Raw genomic sequence first — 17479 nt, 5'->3', positions numbered from 1 at the left:
GACTGTTTTATCCTCCTCTGCATAAATTATGTAAAAGTAAAATGTTAGAAAGCATGCAAACATGTTTTTAAAATGAATTTTTTTATTCTTTTCTCATTAGAGAACTCTTTCTGAAGACTAATGCCCAGTTGACAATTCGTTGCAGGCAGTTACTCTCTGAGCTTTCCTACATTTACCCTATTGATTTGGTAAGTTTCACATTTTCTGAAAAAATTTTTCTTTTTGCAAAGATGATTTCCATTTGAAATTTCCACTCAATGAAAAAACCTCATCGCTCTAGTTTTAATCATGCTTTCTTATGGTAAAGTCAGGAACTTTATCTATTTAAAATGTAAATTGAGACTTAGTTATCATTAGGTTCCACCATTTGATTATTTTTTAATCAGTTTAGTGGTGGGATGACATCATCAGAAATAATACTAAATTATTTATGGTTTCTTTAGAATCTATTTATGAACCATATTATTTACTACTGCCATTTCTAACACATACTTGCAGATTCATATGTACTGCTTTATAAAGGTAGTTGCTAATTAATTTTTATTTGGTGTTCATTAAGGTATTCCTAGGGATAATAATTAGAACGTTGCATTTTGAAACTACTTTTTAGAATAAATACAAATAAAACTTAAATAAAAGGATTAGGATTCTTTTTCAGAGAAAAATTTAATTCTCTGGTTCTGTTGTTAATGAAAATTGATTTAAAAGACTGATTTTCAACGAAAAATGTTAGTAGCATTTGAGTGTGCTCATGGAATAGTATTCAGTATTGATTAGCCAACAAAGACTTCAATGATAATTCTATACGTCTTTAGGTGTGATATCATAAAAGTTTTTTATGATAGAAAATTTCAAGTATGTGTAATTATTGGGAGATAATACAGTGTATCATCCTGTAGTCATCATCCAGCTTCAATGACTATAATAATAATTTGAGACTAAAATAGTATTGAGTTAGCACTCAACTGTTAAATTCTTTGAGATTCAACATAAGTTTTTTGGCTTTTTATGTGAAAATAATTAATTTCATTCTTTGGTTAAATTCACAGAATGAGCATAAGGATTACTTTGTATGCAGTGTCAAATTGCCTAATTCTGAGGACTTCCAAGGTATTTTATTTCTTACATATAAAGATTCAGTATATAACAGTGTAAGGGATTAGAGTTTTCTTGAAATGTTCGTTGCCCAGCACTTTGTCCAGAAGGGTTTTTGGACATTGTATCTCATCCCACTTAGAAGTATGTATAGTCAAATTCCCTGATGTAAGGTGTAATACAATATTTGGTTTAATCATTAAAAAGTAATTATTGAACTTGGTGTTTGAAATTTAAAAGAAAATTATATTCAAATATGTGTTAAGCAAACTGAAGAGTAGGGTTCTTAAGAATACTAAGAGTCTCCACTATCATTTTTGTTCGATTTTCATTAAAAATTTTGTGTTTGGTTAGAAGCAGAGAAACAACAAACATTAATCTGCTCTGTTATTTGCAAAGTCATTTTTCTGCTAACCTAGAAAGCAATTGAAATTTAAATTTTGTGACATTCCTAAAATGATAGGCTTTAATTTATTGTACTATCATTTCTCTCCTCTTTTGCATTAAAGGTGCTATGGAATGTGATTTATAATAATTAGTTTATTGTAAAATGGTTTTTTTCCTATTCTCTTTGTAAATATGCCAAGAAAAAGAGATTATTTTTGTTAGCAAAGTGGGTTTTTTTTCCCTTAGTCTGAATGATCCTTTGAGGCTTACTAAATATCTTTATAGATGGTTTTCAAAACTAGTATATATATGATTTATTTTGGGAAGAAGTTTTCAAGGAAGAGAACTTTACTAATTGTGGTCAGGACTTTCTCCATTTCTTCTTAAAGAAACTGTTTGTGATCCTTTGACATTTAAATTGTTTTAATTACCCCATGGCCCTATGACAAATAAGTAGTTGGGATATAATATAGGAGAGTGATAAACCAGGATTGGAAAACATCTGTTCCATAAACCATGTAGTTTGGAGCAAGTCATCTATCCTTCGAGTTGATTTTCTTATATGGATATATAGCCTACCTGTCTTATACGATTGTTGTGTAAATTAAGTGAACTATACCAGTATCTATAAATATGAGGGTTTGCCTTAAGTTGTAGTCCTCACAAAACCAGGGAAACCTGTGACAAAAGTGGCATGCTCAGTGACTTGCTCAAGACTACCATGCCAAGTAGTAATGCAGCTAGGATTTGTATGCTTCCATTGTATAGTGCTTCTACAAGTGTCTCAAAGTTACACAAATGTACTATACTGTTAATTTTAGGCAGTCGTGATTTCTTGAAGGCCATGGCACACATTTTATGTATTTTTTAATTGAAAAAAAATATCTATTGAATACCTTTAAGCCAGGTTTGCTGATTTTGAAGATTATAATGATAAAAAAAGCAAACATGTTCTCTCATTTCATGGAGCATATATCTTATTGAAGAAAACAATAGGAAAATAATTAACGTTTTATAAAAGAGTAAGCTATCATAAAAAATGAGAGAACGCACTATATAGATAAAGCAGGAAGATTTGACAGAAAATTTAGCCAGCAGTGCTGCTGCTGACGAAAGAGCATTCATAGGCTAGAAGGCAGTACTTAGTCATGACCAAGGGGGCTCCTGAAACACAGAGCAAGGTATGGAAGAAAAGATTTGTATTTTCAGTAAATTACATAACTTCTCATCTTAATTTATTTGCCTATAAAATGATACAATATTTGTATCTAATTTATTGTGAGATAACATTTGAAAGGACTTTTCATACACGAGGTACTCCATAAAAATAATTGGAATTAGTGATACAGCAGGAGGGGAGGAGAAAAGGAAGGAAGGAAACTGGCTGGACCATAATGAGCAAGTGAAGAAGTTATATTCTTGGAGGAGAGAGAGATCATTGAGGCCACTGTAAGGAAATCCTGTTTATTTCTCAGTGAAGTGGGCAATGTCTGAAGGAATTCAAGAAGGGGCATGGCATGTGCTGAGCTCTGCTTGAAACACTGTGGCTGCTAAATACAGATTGATTGGAAGGGAAGCAGAAATAGCATAGTGTTGGTATGTTACTTTAGTCTACTCGCAGAGGTTTTGTAGTTCTATTTTTGTTTTCTTTGAAATGTCTTGTTTCCTAGTTTTTCCTGATTTTTATAGCTGTCTACACTTAAATTATCTGATTAAGCCAAATACATTCTTCATACCCTTAAAAAAAAGAAAAGAAATAATTCTTTAATGTAGTTGCTGAAAATGAAATGGGAGATAAAATAAATTTTTAATTTTACTCTAAGGTTCTATTTACTCTCCATAACCCCTCAAAATTACAAATTTGAAGAAGCATATAAAATAATATTGGACTTTAAAATTATATGTTAGTTTTCTACAAGGCACTTTTATATAGTAAATGTGTTGAGTGCCCTGTTCATTGTCTACTATGCCAGATACTGAACACGTATAAACAGGATTAAGATGTTGGGCCATGTTCAGTGAGATTATAGTCATGCTGAAGGCATTGGATTTGTAATCAAGCCAAGAAATATTTACTGAATTCATAATCTATGCCCATAACCTGGCACAACTTAAAAAGATTATACCAGGTATGTGGGAGACAAAGTAGGAACAATTAGTTTGACCAAGTGGGGTTCAAAAAAACCTTTGTAAGGAGATGATGTCTAATCTATTGTAAGAGATGAATAGGATTCTTCTGTGGAAAGAAGGGTAGGAGGATGCTTTAGAGTGGGTGAGTACAGAAGCATGGCGCATCGTGCATGAAAGTATCACAGTTATTTAAGTCTCATAGTTGTGAGAAGTATTTCCTTCTCTGAGGTAAGGAATCACCCTCAATTATTTATAAAATGAGAAAATTGAGGCTCAAAGAGATTAGTTAATTTTTTCAAGGATTCATTTAGCCAGTGGTTAAACTAAGGTTATCACAGATCTGCCTGACCCTTATATCCAGTACTACTATCATGAAGTAGTTTTCTTCCTTGTTTTGAACCTCTGCTAAGCCTCTGGCAACTCTTTAGCAGCCACATTTCTAGCAGAGACTAGTGAAGCTGCTCCAAACTTGGTTATTCTGTGCTATTTATGAGACTTTCCTGGATAAACTTTATACTGCATTAGTTGATACTGCTTGGGTAGCTCCACTGTAAGGGCCCAACACTTGTACTTTTCTGAATGGTAAGTTACTGTTAGAGTATGCCATAGAGGCCTGGACACAATGGGAGAAAATTGTCCAGTGAAGGATATTCATCTGAGTTCCATTGACTGAGACATTCGGTTAAAAAAAAAAAAATGTTTGTGCTGTGTGTTTTGAAGTAATCCATAACACAAGAGCCTTTTGTGGTAATGAGACCCAGATTTCCTTCTGTGTCTGTATCCCTTTATGCAGGCATGATTTCTTGGAAAGGAGAGTCCATATGTCAAACAGTGTCTCATTGAAAACATGGACTGATTCCATAGATGCTGTGGCAGTGATTAGAGTCTTAAATATTTTGTCCTGTCTGGATCAGTGGGTGCTTGGTTCCTTAACAAATCAGCTGCCTCAGTGATTGGGAAGGCAGGATGGTAAGAGCTTTTAGATCACTTATTGTACTTGGATGCATTTTAATATTTTGTCCAACATATAAATCAGAGAAACATTTGATTTAATTTATAATGTTGTCATGGCCATTGCGTGTTTGTGGAATTTATCGTAAAAAATTATACAAAAGCTGCAGCCTTATGAGGCTTTCTATTGAAAAAGCAAATCATCAATACTTAATGAGGAAACTATGGACTTCTGTTTTGTTTTTAAGCCCCTTAAAGCATAAGTGAATTTGTAACTGTTTCACATACCTGAATCTTACAGTTTATTCCTGTTGGTCCGTGGGCTCCACTTCCCTTTCAACTTTCCTTACCAACAAAACTATCATCTGTGACCTTTCTAACCCCAAGAGCAGTGTAAGAAACACAAACCTCTGCTCTGCATTAGGTGTTACGGACGTCATTAATGCTTACTGGAAAAGCACACCCCAGAGAGCCGTGTTTTGGCTTTGGCAGGTAAAAAAGTCTTTCAGATCTTGGAATGCTGGAAACCTTAAACCTTTTGGTTTTTTAGCTACAGTGATTGGCAACAGAATGTGACATCTGAGGTTGCATGGCCTGCAATAGCCATAATTAACCACATGAGTTCACATTTTCCCACTGGAGGTTCAGTGGTCTTGGGGTGATGAAAGTTACTTCCCTACAAGGTGGTGGTTTTTCTTCTGAGGGTATGGGTATACCCTTGGGTCCTGTAATGCTTCACCCGTGGTCTTTTTAAAATACTCTTTAATATAAAGCTTCAATATTGGAAATACAACACCACAGTGTTTAACCGTTGGGCTGTGATAGAGCACTATGGCCTGGAATGGGAAACAACCTAGGGTTTGTAATAGGAGGAGCAGGGAGTCTTGTGGCAACAATGGTGAGTGTGAATACCTGAATCAAGCTGATTTCCAATATTATTGAGTTTTCATTGCTTGCTGTTTCCTTTTGGCTTTTGATTTATATGTGTAGGCATCTCTTAGAGATACCTCTTTACGTTTAAATTGAAGCAGTGTTGTTTTTGTTCATCAGAGGGAAGTAATACTAGAAGACCAATTCTTTGTCCTTTTAATAAAGATGTATAGCCTCAAAATATGCAAATACTGTTATCTAGAATTAGCTCTTGAGTAATGTGACAAAAATGTAGATGCCTGAGGACTTAGCATTTGATAGAGTTTTAAAAGCACTTATGGTTTGTACTTGAGCTGTTTGGAAGACTAATCAGACATTTTGCTGCTTTCAGAATGATTTTAAATCTTTTCATATTAGGCCATGTAGTAAGGGAAAAACTTACTTAGCATATTGCACATATAATAGAATCCTAACTTTACATAATACTGTCTTTTTTATTCTAAGTCATTTTCTTCTCTTCTCTCTCTTCAAAGAGCATATTCTTCATAGAAATATTTTCAGATTGGTAATGCCTGTTAATAGAAGGTAGGAGAAAGGATTCAGAAATCATCTCCCAGTTTAGGACTGTAGATTTACATGCTCTGGGAGCAGAGATATTTTGAGGTGTGGCTAATTGCTTTTTTCTCCTAATTCTACCACTCATTCCATTACTTCGTTTATATGACTTTGAGCCATAACACCTGGACCTTATTTTTTTTTTTTTTTTGAGTTTTTAGTGTCAGGCTCCATAATTTCTAAGGTTTCTTTTAGCTCTAATATTATGTGCAGATAAATTTGTAATTAAAATATTTTTAGTCTCTAAGGTAGTGTGATGTATAGGTTTCAAAAAAAAACAAAATGTTCTCGTAGTGATCAAGGTACTTGTGTGGGACTGGTATATTCTCCAAAATAATTAGGATTCTAGTTAGTGAGTGCGTGACTCAGTGTCAGTTGTAATTAATTCTGGTTTAATTCTTTTCATGAGTTTGTTGTGAGAGAATGACAAACGAATGAAAAGTCCTTTTTCTGTCAAGTACTATATAAGTTATTGAGGACTTGGAAACTTTTTATGTGTTCTTTGTTCTTTCTAGAAAAGTGAAGAAACTAAGATGGTACATGTGTTTCAAGGGCTTGGTCCCTTTAAGCTCCTAAGTTAAAATATATGTTAGTTTTTCAACAGTAAAGTTTTGAGACAGTGGCAGAGTGCTTAAGGGGAGAAGATTTGGTGTTAGGTCAACTTATTTCCTAGCTTTAATGCTTCTTTAATCTCTTTGAGCCTTAGTTTATCTATAAAATGAATGAAATAGCATTAAAAAGGAGCTCAGTGTAGTAATTATTGGCAAGAGAATTACTGTCAAATGTAACATACTGCAGGCAATTCTGTACAGAAGAAAAATAGTAATAGTAGTAAAAGTTACCTGTTTTTATTAGATGATTAAAGGGAAACCAAGAATTTGTTGTGGCAGACAAAAAGAGAATTTACCAAGGATTGGATACCTATATGTCATTTCTACCATAAGAAGGTAGTGCTTGGATAATGAAATTGACTATAAAAGAAGAATGTGAAAAAATACTACTAATAACTAAGGTTCAAGTCACCCTTAGAAATCAGGAAATAGTCAAATCAAGACCATCTTAATCATTTCAGCCTTCTTCTCTTGCCAGCTGGAGAATTCAGATTATGTGTTAAATCCTTTAGTGCACAATACATGCAGGTGCACTTTTTGGTGTTTTTAAAGATTATCATATACCACGCAGTTCCTTTTTCCAAGGGAAATTTAAAATGTGTTGTAGTAATTACTCTCAGTTCTGAATACCTAAATCGTTACTAATCACTTTATAAGTGGGGACAGACATCTGGATAAATGAGTTTTAAAATATAATTATCTGTTCCTTTTGAAAAGCTAGATGTTTATATTTGGCTGTATGATGCATGGATTTTTTTTCTCCAATAGTTACTTCCATCTCACTTGTATGTGGTGGTGTGAAGAATGTGATTTTTCCCTTTAGCTTTTACTAAAGTGTGTTTCTCCCTTAGCCCATTTCAAACACCATGGACTTACTTATGCAATACTATCTTATATTAAAAAAAAACCTTATGAGGATATATTATGCTATTTTATTTCACTTCAGAATTTATAATAATAAATAACAGTACAATAGGGGTATGTCTAGAAAGTTGTTAATGGATAAGATGTATAATGATTATATAGTATGCTGTATTTAAACTTCTGGAACTAGTTTTTCCATCATGAAAGAGATTTGAGTGTTAATTCTGCCTTTAGAAATAATGAGAAAGAAAGCAGTGGATGTTTGGGTACACTAAGAATTATTGCTTAAGGTATGTATCAAATGTTAGTAACATCACATTATTGGGATATAATTTTAAGTATAATTAATAGATGAAATTTCAAGAGTCATTATGTTTAGATTTGTATAAGATGCATATAATTTAGATAAGTAATATTTTATTTACCACTTACAAATATCCTTTGATACTTATTATCTCACACCTACATTTATAAGGTAAATGGTTGTTTTTTTCCCCCTCTGCTTTTGAATTTACAGCAAAAGATGATGGAAGCATTGCTGTTGCCCTTGGTTACACTGCACATTTGGTCTCCATGATTTCCTTTTTTCTACAAGTGCCCCTCAGATATCCTATAATTCATAAGGGGTCTAGATCAACAATCAAAGATAATATCAATGACAAGCTGACTGAAAAGGAAAGAGAGTAAGTGTCTTTTTAAATTCTTTTTAGCATCAAGTCAGTATGAAATATGGGTTTATGAATATATTAACAATATAAAATATTGACCTAAATTGTAGCAACTTTTATGTAGCCTTTGTAAAAAACAAAATCTTCATTTCTTTTAACTAAAATGTAGTCTCTTGAGTTAAACTTCAGCACTTCCAAAAATTGCTGACATTACCAAAATTGATTCATTTAAATTCAGTTGCTTTCCTTTCATTTTTGTAAGAACAGAAGTCATATGCACTGCAAATATTCATACACTACCTGTTACCCACCCTTTAACAAGTGAAATGGTTAAACAATTTGTGAGAAAACCAACTAGGAAAAAGGTAAAGATTTAACTCTAGATTGAACATAATTGAAATATAAATTTGTGAACTAGAAGACAGGTCACTTGAAAATATGGATGTTCCTTGGCTTATGATTTGACTTACCATATTTTGACTTTACAATAGTCTGAAAGTAAAATGCCCTTAGTAGAAACCATACTTAGAATTTTGATGTGTTCCCAGGCTAACAATATGTAGCCATGTGAATAAAAGAGTAAACGACTGATACTTGGCAGAGCCCTGTGCTGCTAAACTGTGATGTTGTGTAGATTAGATATACTAAGCACATTTTCATCTTAATGACATTTTAAACTTATGATGTTTTCTTGCAACGTATTCCTGTTGTACATCAAGAAGCATCTGTATCCTGAGCAAATACAAATAACAAAAAACATGGAATGTAGAGAAAAGTGAAAGACATGGAAGACCCAGTAGAAATGTCCTCAAATACACATGTAACTGCAGTCACAGAGCAGGTGAAAACAGTAAGAGATAAACACAGTATTTCAAGAGATAATTACCAGGGATTTTTAAATTTAATCAAAGACATCAAGCTACAACTTCCAAAAATAACAACAGAATAACTGTGCAAGGAAAATAGTAAGGAAGAGTTAAACAACTGAAAACCCACGACAAAGTGAAAATACGAAAGGCAGCTAGAGAAAAAAATAGTTATCATTGAAAGCTTTATAATAAGATCAGGGACTAAATTCTCAATATTAACAAAGGGAAGCCAGAAGTTGATGTGGGTTTTTTTTTTTTTTTTTGACACTGAACTGAAAGAAAATGACTGCCTACTTATAATTCTAGGACCAGTGAAAACATCCTTCAAAAGCAAGAGCAGTGTAAAGACATTTCAGTCCATCAAATCCAAAAAAACTCAGTAGACTTACTTTAGTTACTTTTTCCCCAAATCCATTTTATTTCAAGAAAAAAAAGAGAGAGAGAGAGAAAGAGGAGGAAAAGGAAGAGGAAAAAACCTAACTAAAACAAAATTTCAAAACACATCAATCAAGGGGTCAACAATGGTACACACTGCACATAGTCATCCCCAAATCATTCACTCAGAACAACAACACTTACTTTAAAAGAAATATCAAAGATAGGATTACTTAGCAGCACAAGCGCCTGCCTGGCAGGTGCAAGGTCGTAAGTTCAATCCCCAGTATCAAATAAATAAATAAATAAATAAACAAACAAACAAACAAAGGTAGGATTAAAATAATATCATATAGAACCATGGAAATGCAGGAAGGAATGAAGAGCAGTAGAAAGAATAAACATGAATATATATAAATTAATTTCATAAAGCAAATAGCTGTTGCTTTCTAAATATAACATGCATATATAAAAATGCATGGAGAGTTCTAATTAATGATTCTAAGACAAAAGGTGGAAAGAGGCAGATAGAATTAAAGAACTATAAGATTTTGTCTAGGTTGGATAAAATGATAAAGATATAACTGATTTATATTAAACTAATGAATCAAGGATGTATATTTTAACATAATGATGAATAAAAGAATTGTTTTATAGCTGGACATGGTGGTGCATGGCTGTTATCCCAGTATTCAGGAGGCTGAGGCAGGAGGATTGCTGTGAGTTTAAGACCAGCCTGAGATACATAGTGAGTTCAAGGCCAGGTGGACCAACAGAGCAAGATACTGTCTCAAAAAATAGAATTGTTTTGTACAAGCAAAACTTAATAGAAGAGATAAATGGAGAAAAGTACTTGACTCATCCAAAAGAAAGCAAGAAAGAAATTAAACATTACATAAATAAACAGAATAAACAGAAAACAAATAGTTTATACATGTGAACCCAAACTTACCCTATAATTACATTAAGTATAAATGGTATTAATGTTCTGAAAAATAAAGATTGTCTTAATATAAGTTCATTTTGCTTCTAGTAGATAACAGACATACAAGAACATAGAAATACTGAAAGCAAAGGAACAAAATACAGAGATGCAAATATTACCCAGTGAGACCTAATATAACTATATATACGCACAACTATGAGTGCATAACTTTAAACATATAGATAAAAATTCACGAAACTTTAAGAAAACAGTAAAGATCTTTAAATTTTCTTTAACTTTCTTATCAAATGGGCAAAAGAGACATTATCTGAAAGACTTGAGCAGTATATTTAATAAACTACATATTCTGCAACAAAATGTTGGAGGATACATATTCTTTTCTGATATATATGGAACAATTACCAAAATTATTTATAACAAAGCCTCAAAACATTTCAAAAGTTTGATATAGTTCAGGTTCCATACTGACTATGGTAGAATTTATTAGAAATCAATAACAATTCCCCAAATTGTGTGGGTGAAAATACATGTCTGCATAATTCAATAATGCTATAAAAGAAGCTCAAAATTATTTTGAAGTGAATGATAATGAGAATATAGCATGTCATTAGTTATAAGGTACACCTAAATCTGTGCTCAAAGAAAACGTTAGCCCTTTATGTCCATATATCAGAAGAATAAAAGAAACTAAGTCATTAAGTCTCCATCTGAAGCCACTAAAGAACTGTTGGTAGGGCCCTTGGGAAATAAAAGTTAATAAAGATAAGAATGGAAAATAAATGGACAACTGTGCTGTGGGGTAAAAATAATAAAGGATAAAAGTCTAGTCCTTGAACCAAACATTGTAATTGATAAGCCCTTTTGAGAGTTAATTTAGAAACAAAAGAGGCAACACAATATAATCGACATGAGGAGTAGAAAAAAGAACAATACTACAAATAAGCAAATATAGATGATGTTACAATACGAACAACTTTATGCTGATGTATTTGAAATTCAAGTAACAGGGCTAAAATTATAGAAAAACGTTATTTTCCAAAACAGTTACATGAATAATTGGAGTTTAGAAAATTCTACATTAGGCTACAGGAAAAGGATATATATAGATATAGATATGTGTGTGTGTGTGTGTGTGTGTGTGTGTATACATATTTTCATTCTCAACCCTAGCTATATGCTTGAGTCATCTGAAGAGTTTTTACAATGACTGCTTGACTCGTAGGTTTCTGACCCTTCTCCAGAGATTCTGCTTTAGTTAATAGGCACCAAGCATTAGGCATTTTTAAAAACCTTCTGAAGTAATTCTGATATATAGTCAGTGGTGAAAACTACTGTTCTAGATTTTAAAATGTTTTGTTCAAATATCCTCAAGCATATTGCGTATAACCAACACCTTTGTCTTCTAAAACATTTTTGTCACCCCAGTGGAAAATCCAGCACCTTCAGGAATTACTACCTAACCTCTCACCTTATCTCAGTCTCTGGCATCTACATATTGACTTTCAGTTACTATGGATTTGCCAATTCCAAATATTTTATATAAATACAGTCATACAATACATGACCTTTATGTTTCTGGCTTCTTTCAGTTAATGTAATGTTTGTGAGATGTATGCATTATAGCATAATGAGGACTTCATTTTTATAGTCAAGGAATCTTCCATTAAGTGTTTATACCACATTTTATTTATTCATTCATCTCTTAGTGGACATTTGGGTTATTTTTATCCATTGTTATTGTGAATAGTGTTGCTGTGAATATTTACTTACAAATGTTTGAGTACCCATTGTCAATTCTTTGGGCTTATACTTATTAGTGAAATTGCTAAACTATATGGTAATTCTATAATTAACTTTGTGAGGACCCACCAAACTATTTTCCATAGCAGCTGCACTGTTTTATAATCCCCAGATGTAAAATAGTATATCTTTGTAGTTTTGATTTGTATTTTTTATTGAATAATGATGTATTTGTCTTTTCATATGCTTGCAAGTCACTTATATAGCTTCTTTGGAGAAATATCTATTCAACTCCTTTGCCCCTTTCTAAATTGGTTTATTGGTCTTTTTTTGTTGTTTAGTGGTAATACTTCTTTATGTACTCTAGATAATAGACTCTTATCAAATACATGATTTGCAAATGTTTTCTCCCATTCTTTTTGCTGCCATTATGATTTAAAGCCAAAAATTAAAGCTGGTATTGTATGTGCCCTTGATATCTGGTGAAAACGGGATGTTTCCAGTGACTCTCATTTCTGTTCCCTGACAGCTGGGGAATCACTCAAACATGCCATACTCATCTTTCAGCTGGAACCCGGCATTATCTCTGCCTTTTGGTGCTATGAATCCTGTTTGTTTAAACAGACCCATATCTTAGTCTCCTTTGCTGCTGAAATTTTTCTGGTAATTTATAAACAATATAAATTTATTTCTTTTATTTAAATAAAATAAGATCAAACAAAATGAAACAGAATAAAGCCAATCAAAATAAAACAGTGAAAATGATACAGGACCTCAAAACAGCATACTAGGAAATCAACAATGTCTACCATAATGCCGCTTGTTATCTTCAAAATAACTGCCTGTACCATCAGACATAATAAAATCAAACAGAACAGAACAGAATAAAACCATTCAAAACAAAACAATGGGTGATTTAAAACAAAACAAAAAAGTGATACAGAACTTCAAAGTAAGATAATAGGAAATCAACAATGGCTACCATAATATATGCTGTCTTTGAAATAGCTGCCCATACCATCATATATAATAAAATTAAACAAAACAAAACAGAACCACATGAAAATGATACAAGGCTTCAAAACAAGATAATAGGAAATTAACAGTGGCTACCACCTCCCCTTTTTAGACGTTTCTTACCCATTCACTTTCACAGTATCTGTTGTACATTTTGGATCCCATTAAATCCTTCAGTTTTTTTTATACTAGGGGAGACAATACAATGTTCACCCATGTGAGTCTGACCCATTGCGCAGATGAGCATGAGTGCATGATCTCAGGTTGCATCCATTTACCTACAAGAGCCTGCAGATTATCCTTGTTTATAGCTGAGTAGCTTTCCATTATATAAAAATGCCATATCTTTTTTTTCATTCTGTGGCTGATGGGTAAGCCAGTCTGCTTTTTTTCTGGGTCTCTGTTGCGTAGAACAATGTCTTTTCTCCTCCAATCTTCAGTCCATGAATTTCCTTTCAGATCAAATATGTTTCTTGTATACAGTGTATTGATGGATCCTTTCTCCTGATCCACTCTGCCCATGTTTCTTTTTATTGGTGAATTAAGGCCCCCTGCATTAATGGTTACACCCAACATGCCCTATCTCTTTTCTGCCATGCTACCCTCCTGTCATTGGTCCTCCACTTTCCCCCTCCATTCAGTTGCCTGCCCTGCTCAGTGATCCCCCTCTTCTACTGTTCTGGGGCCATGGTCATCTTTATCCCTCTATAAAATATCCTTCAGCATTCTTTGTAGGGTTGGTTTGGTGGTCATGAATTCCTTCACTTGTTCTTTTATCATGGAAATGTCTTATTTCTCCATGAATTTTGAAAGATAGTTTTTCAGGGTACATCATTCTGGGTTGGAATTTATTTTCTTACAGGACTTGAAACACTTCACTCCAAGCTCTCCTTTGTCGTAACAGTTTGTGTTAAGCAGTCTGCCATGATTCTGATGGGTTTACTGCTGCAGCTTCCCAGAGTTTTGTGATTATAGGTGCATACTGCCGTGTCCAGCTTGCAAGTAGTTTGTTTGTAAATTCTCCAATATGCTTTTGGATGCTGTAATTTCTCAAAAGATTTTCCTTGGTTTTCCCCCCAGGATTTAGGCATTGTATTCTGTGTTTCAGCTGTGAGCTGCCATAGGTGGCTGTGTGTTGTTTGTTTGCCTTACACCTTGAACAGTGTTAGCTGTTTTTGAGCAGTAGTACATTCTGTCTGAGGCATGAGTCCTGATAGCTCCCAGAGAAGGTAGAATAGATGAACAGAAGTTTTTAAGAATAAGATCTGCTCTGGTCACTGAGGAACCAGAGGCACCTTTGGAATCCAAACTGCTATCTTTAGTACTTCTCCTGAATGGGTGGGGGATTAGGATCAGGGCAGAATTCTTTAGACCTTTCCTCCAGATTTTAAGGTTTTTCTTGATTTAATGCTCACTTGGCTGATGTAAACCTTTGACTATTTTCCAGGGTTTTGAAAAAGTTGATTTTGACAATTTTTCTTTGATTTTGTGATGCTCTCTGAAGGTAGAGGCCCTTGGAGCATTTTTGCTGACATCATTAGATTTTTCTAGTGATAAAAAACATTACATAAGGGGGATGAAGGGACTCCTGGATGATTGTAAGCAAGAGAGATTACTGTGACCAGCCATGTACTTGAGAAAGAATACCTTCTAGTTTTCTGGATAATGGTCTTCATACACCAAACTCCAACCTTCTACAGGTTCCAAATTATTAAAACTTTTATCAAACTTTTACATGATAATCTGACTTAAAACAAGAGTTACAGAAAAATCATTTTGGGAGGTTCAAGGAAGAATGTCCCTCGAAATGATAAATACTCTTTCTTTGAAGAAGTAAAAATTGCTTTCCAGATCACCTGTGCACTTTAATTTGTGAAAGAACATCTTAATATGTAGGCACCTCCAAGTAATATGCTGTAGTACAAGCAGCAGTAGTGATTTCTTTATTGATCAGTTGGTTTTCTCAAGCAAACTAGGGAGGCTAATTAGATTTAGGCAGCTTTATTACCCATTTTTTTGCTTTGGTACGCAAGAGAGCCACAGGGGTTGCATTTTTGTGAATGAATGTTAAACATCTCTGTCTTCCCCTTTTTGTTGAAACATAGCGAATTTTATATATTTTTGACATTTTAATATCACTGAAATGAGGCACCTTACAATTAATGGCCTGTCACATTTTGATTGATAGTATTTATCTTTTCTTAGTATTATAAGTTAATGATTCACTTCAGAATTGATGCTTAGATTTATGAACAATTACATGTTTTAGCTAGTTTTGTGCATTTTTGCAAAGCCTTCACATCCCTCTTGGAACAACATAGATGTGTAAATAAGTATTTAAGCAGAAATACGTTCATTGACTATGCTTGTTGATTGAATCAGCTGTGGTTGCTTTAGCCTGGATCACTGAAAGAGCAGATTAGACATGGTTTTCTTTTCTCTTGGGTTTTCAATTTTGACATAAACCTTTCCAGGGTATTAGACGGAATCAGGCCTTCATGGGAGATGGAAAATAGGAATTGAATGACTCATTGGACAAATTATACTTAATGTAATAGAGGCCTAGGAATTCTCAGCATCTGCCCTCTCTGATTACCTGCTTTGTCTGGCTATTGGCACATGAGATACAAAGAGTTCAAAACTCAGCCAGTTTTTCTGGAAGGGAAAAATAAAAGATCTGTTTCTTTCCTTTGTCAGGCCTGTTAGGAACATGGGTCTGGACTTCATGAAGCCTTGGTTAAATCATTACTTGTGCACCTGCATACTGTAAAGGGAAATTCTGAGATTTTTGCTGCATTTCACTTCAAGGCTCAGACCACAAAACATGAAGGAATGTAGCAAAGGTCCAGCTGCAATGTCCCTACTCCTTTCACTGAAGACTGAAAAAAAAAGCCTTTTAAGGGATATTTGAAATAAAATTTACTAGGATTGTTATTATAGTACTTATCTGGTAGATAATATGTTCAGAATGGATTACTTAAATAATCACTGAGCTAGGGCCTAGTGGTTCACAGCATATGGCATTTTTGAGCCTAGATAAGTGTATTGTATTGTTTTGTTTTCAGTCTGAGAGGGGGAAATACAGGATGGTATGTTTGGCAAGCATTTTTTGAAGTTTCCTGGACTTTGGACAAGGTTTTTCAGATCTCTAAAAGATGGACAGCTATTTTTCTTTAGTGGAATAATTGGAACTTATTATTCTCATTTTCTTTGTTTATATTCTTAAATTCTTTCCTATACAAGATTCTGACTAAAACCCCAGGAAATGCTCTTTTTATCTGATTGACTCTGATTCCTTTTAGAGATAAGATTTCTAAAGTACGAAGAAATTAGGATGTTTCAGAATTTAGGGCAGGGCATAGTCATTGCATGTGGGTCTGCTTTGCGTAAGAAAGGAATGATATGTCTACCATTGTTTTGTGACTTTTTGTAAAAGGAGGGAATATATCCTTATATGTAAAGCGGCTGGCCAGACAGATCTTCATATCTTGTGTCTTGAGTCTCTTGTTTATTCTTGCAGCCACAGAGGCAGATCAGACTAGGTTTCTTTAACTCTTTCTTAAGCATTACTAGGTTACATTTTGACAGGAGTGAAGAGACAAAGGAATTTGCAGAGTAGTAGTGTGCAGACTGATTGTTCATCTCTGTGTTCCCTCAAACTACATCTTGCCTGGCAAGGTGAACAAATGATTGAAATCCTTTCCTGAAGTCATCTTGTTAAAGCAGCTAGAATACCTTGAACTTTCTTTGTATAAGTAATCAATATTCTGTAGAAATAGTGATGGGCATCTGAGATTTCGTTGGTATAAAGCTTATATTGGAAACATAAATGAAAATTCTAGAGCTATAGTTTTCAGACCAGTGTAATTCTGATTCCTCTTTTCTGTTAATACCTGGCATACTTAAACATCTGTTGACAACATCTTATATTAAGAATTATATATCCTTTTCTATAAAAATTCTCAGCTTCTGTTTGTTAATCAAACTGTTCTAATGTAGAAAATTTAGAAATGATTGCTGTTTGCACTAAATTAGCCTACCTGATTTCATGGCAGGGCCTCCTTCCAGAAGTTAGCTTTTCACGTTGTTCCAAGACTTTAATTTTCCACTCTGTTGCTTTTTCTATAAGCTAGAACATTTCTTATAACCTTTTGATCTTTACATTTTTATAGGTTTTTGCTCAGATGCTCACATTTAAAGGACTTAGTAGATGTAGACCTCAAACATTAAAACTGAACAATGAACATGATGACTTGAAGTAGTAGACTTTTCTTAAAAGTGTAACCAAATAAATCTTTTTAGGGGACTAATGTTACTGAAATGAGTGGAATTATTATTTCT

At 33.6% G+C, this 17479-nt stretch overlaps 1 protein-coding gene across 4 annotated transcripts in view; it reads left to right on the top strand.

Annotated features, from left to right (window-relative positions):
- Nucleotides 1-17479, top strand: part of Uvrag (UV radiation resistance associated) — a 282472-nt gene that overhangs the window by 167216 nt on the left and 97777 nt on the right. For all 4 annotated transcript variants that reach the window (XM_003468551.5, XM_063256475.1, XM_063256477.1 and 1 more), the window contains exons 10-12: nucleotides 101-188; nucleotides 1050-1110; nucleotides 8041-8206. In XM_003468551.5, the coding sequence (XP_003468599.1) occupies nucleotides 101-188; nucleotides 1050-1110; nucleotides 8041-8206 (315 nt within the window). The remainder of the gene's footprint in view (nucleotides 1-100; nucleotides 189-1049; nucleotides 1111-8040; nucleotides 8207-17479) is intronic.

Source organism: Cavia porcellus, unplaced genomic scaffold, assembly GCF_034190915.1.
Source record: "Cavia porcellus strain 051 isolate PalLab524CR breed Dunkin Hartley unplaced genomic scaffold, mCavPor4.1 scaffold_9, whole genome shotgun sequence".
NCBI classification, from domain to species: Eukaryota; Metazoa; Chordata; class Mammalia; order Rodentia; family Caviidae; genus Cavia; species Cavia porcellus.
Note: the sequence above shows the minus strand (reverse complement) of the source record. Positions and strands in the feature narration are given on the sequence as shown.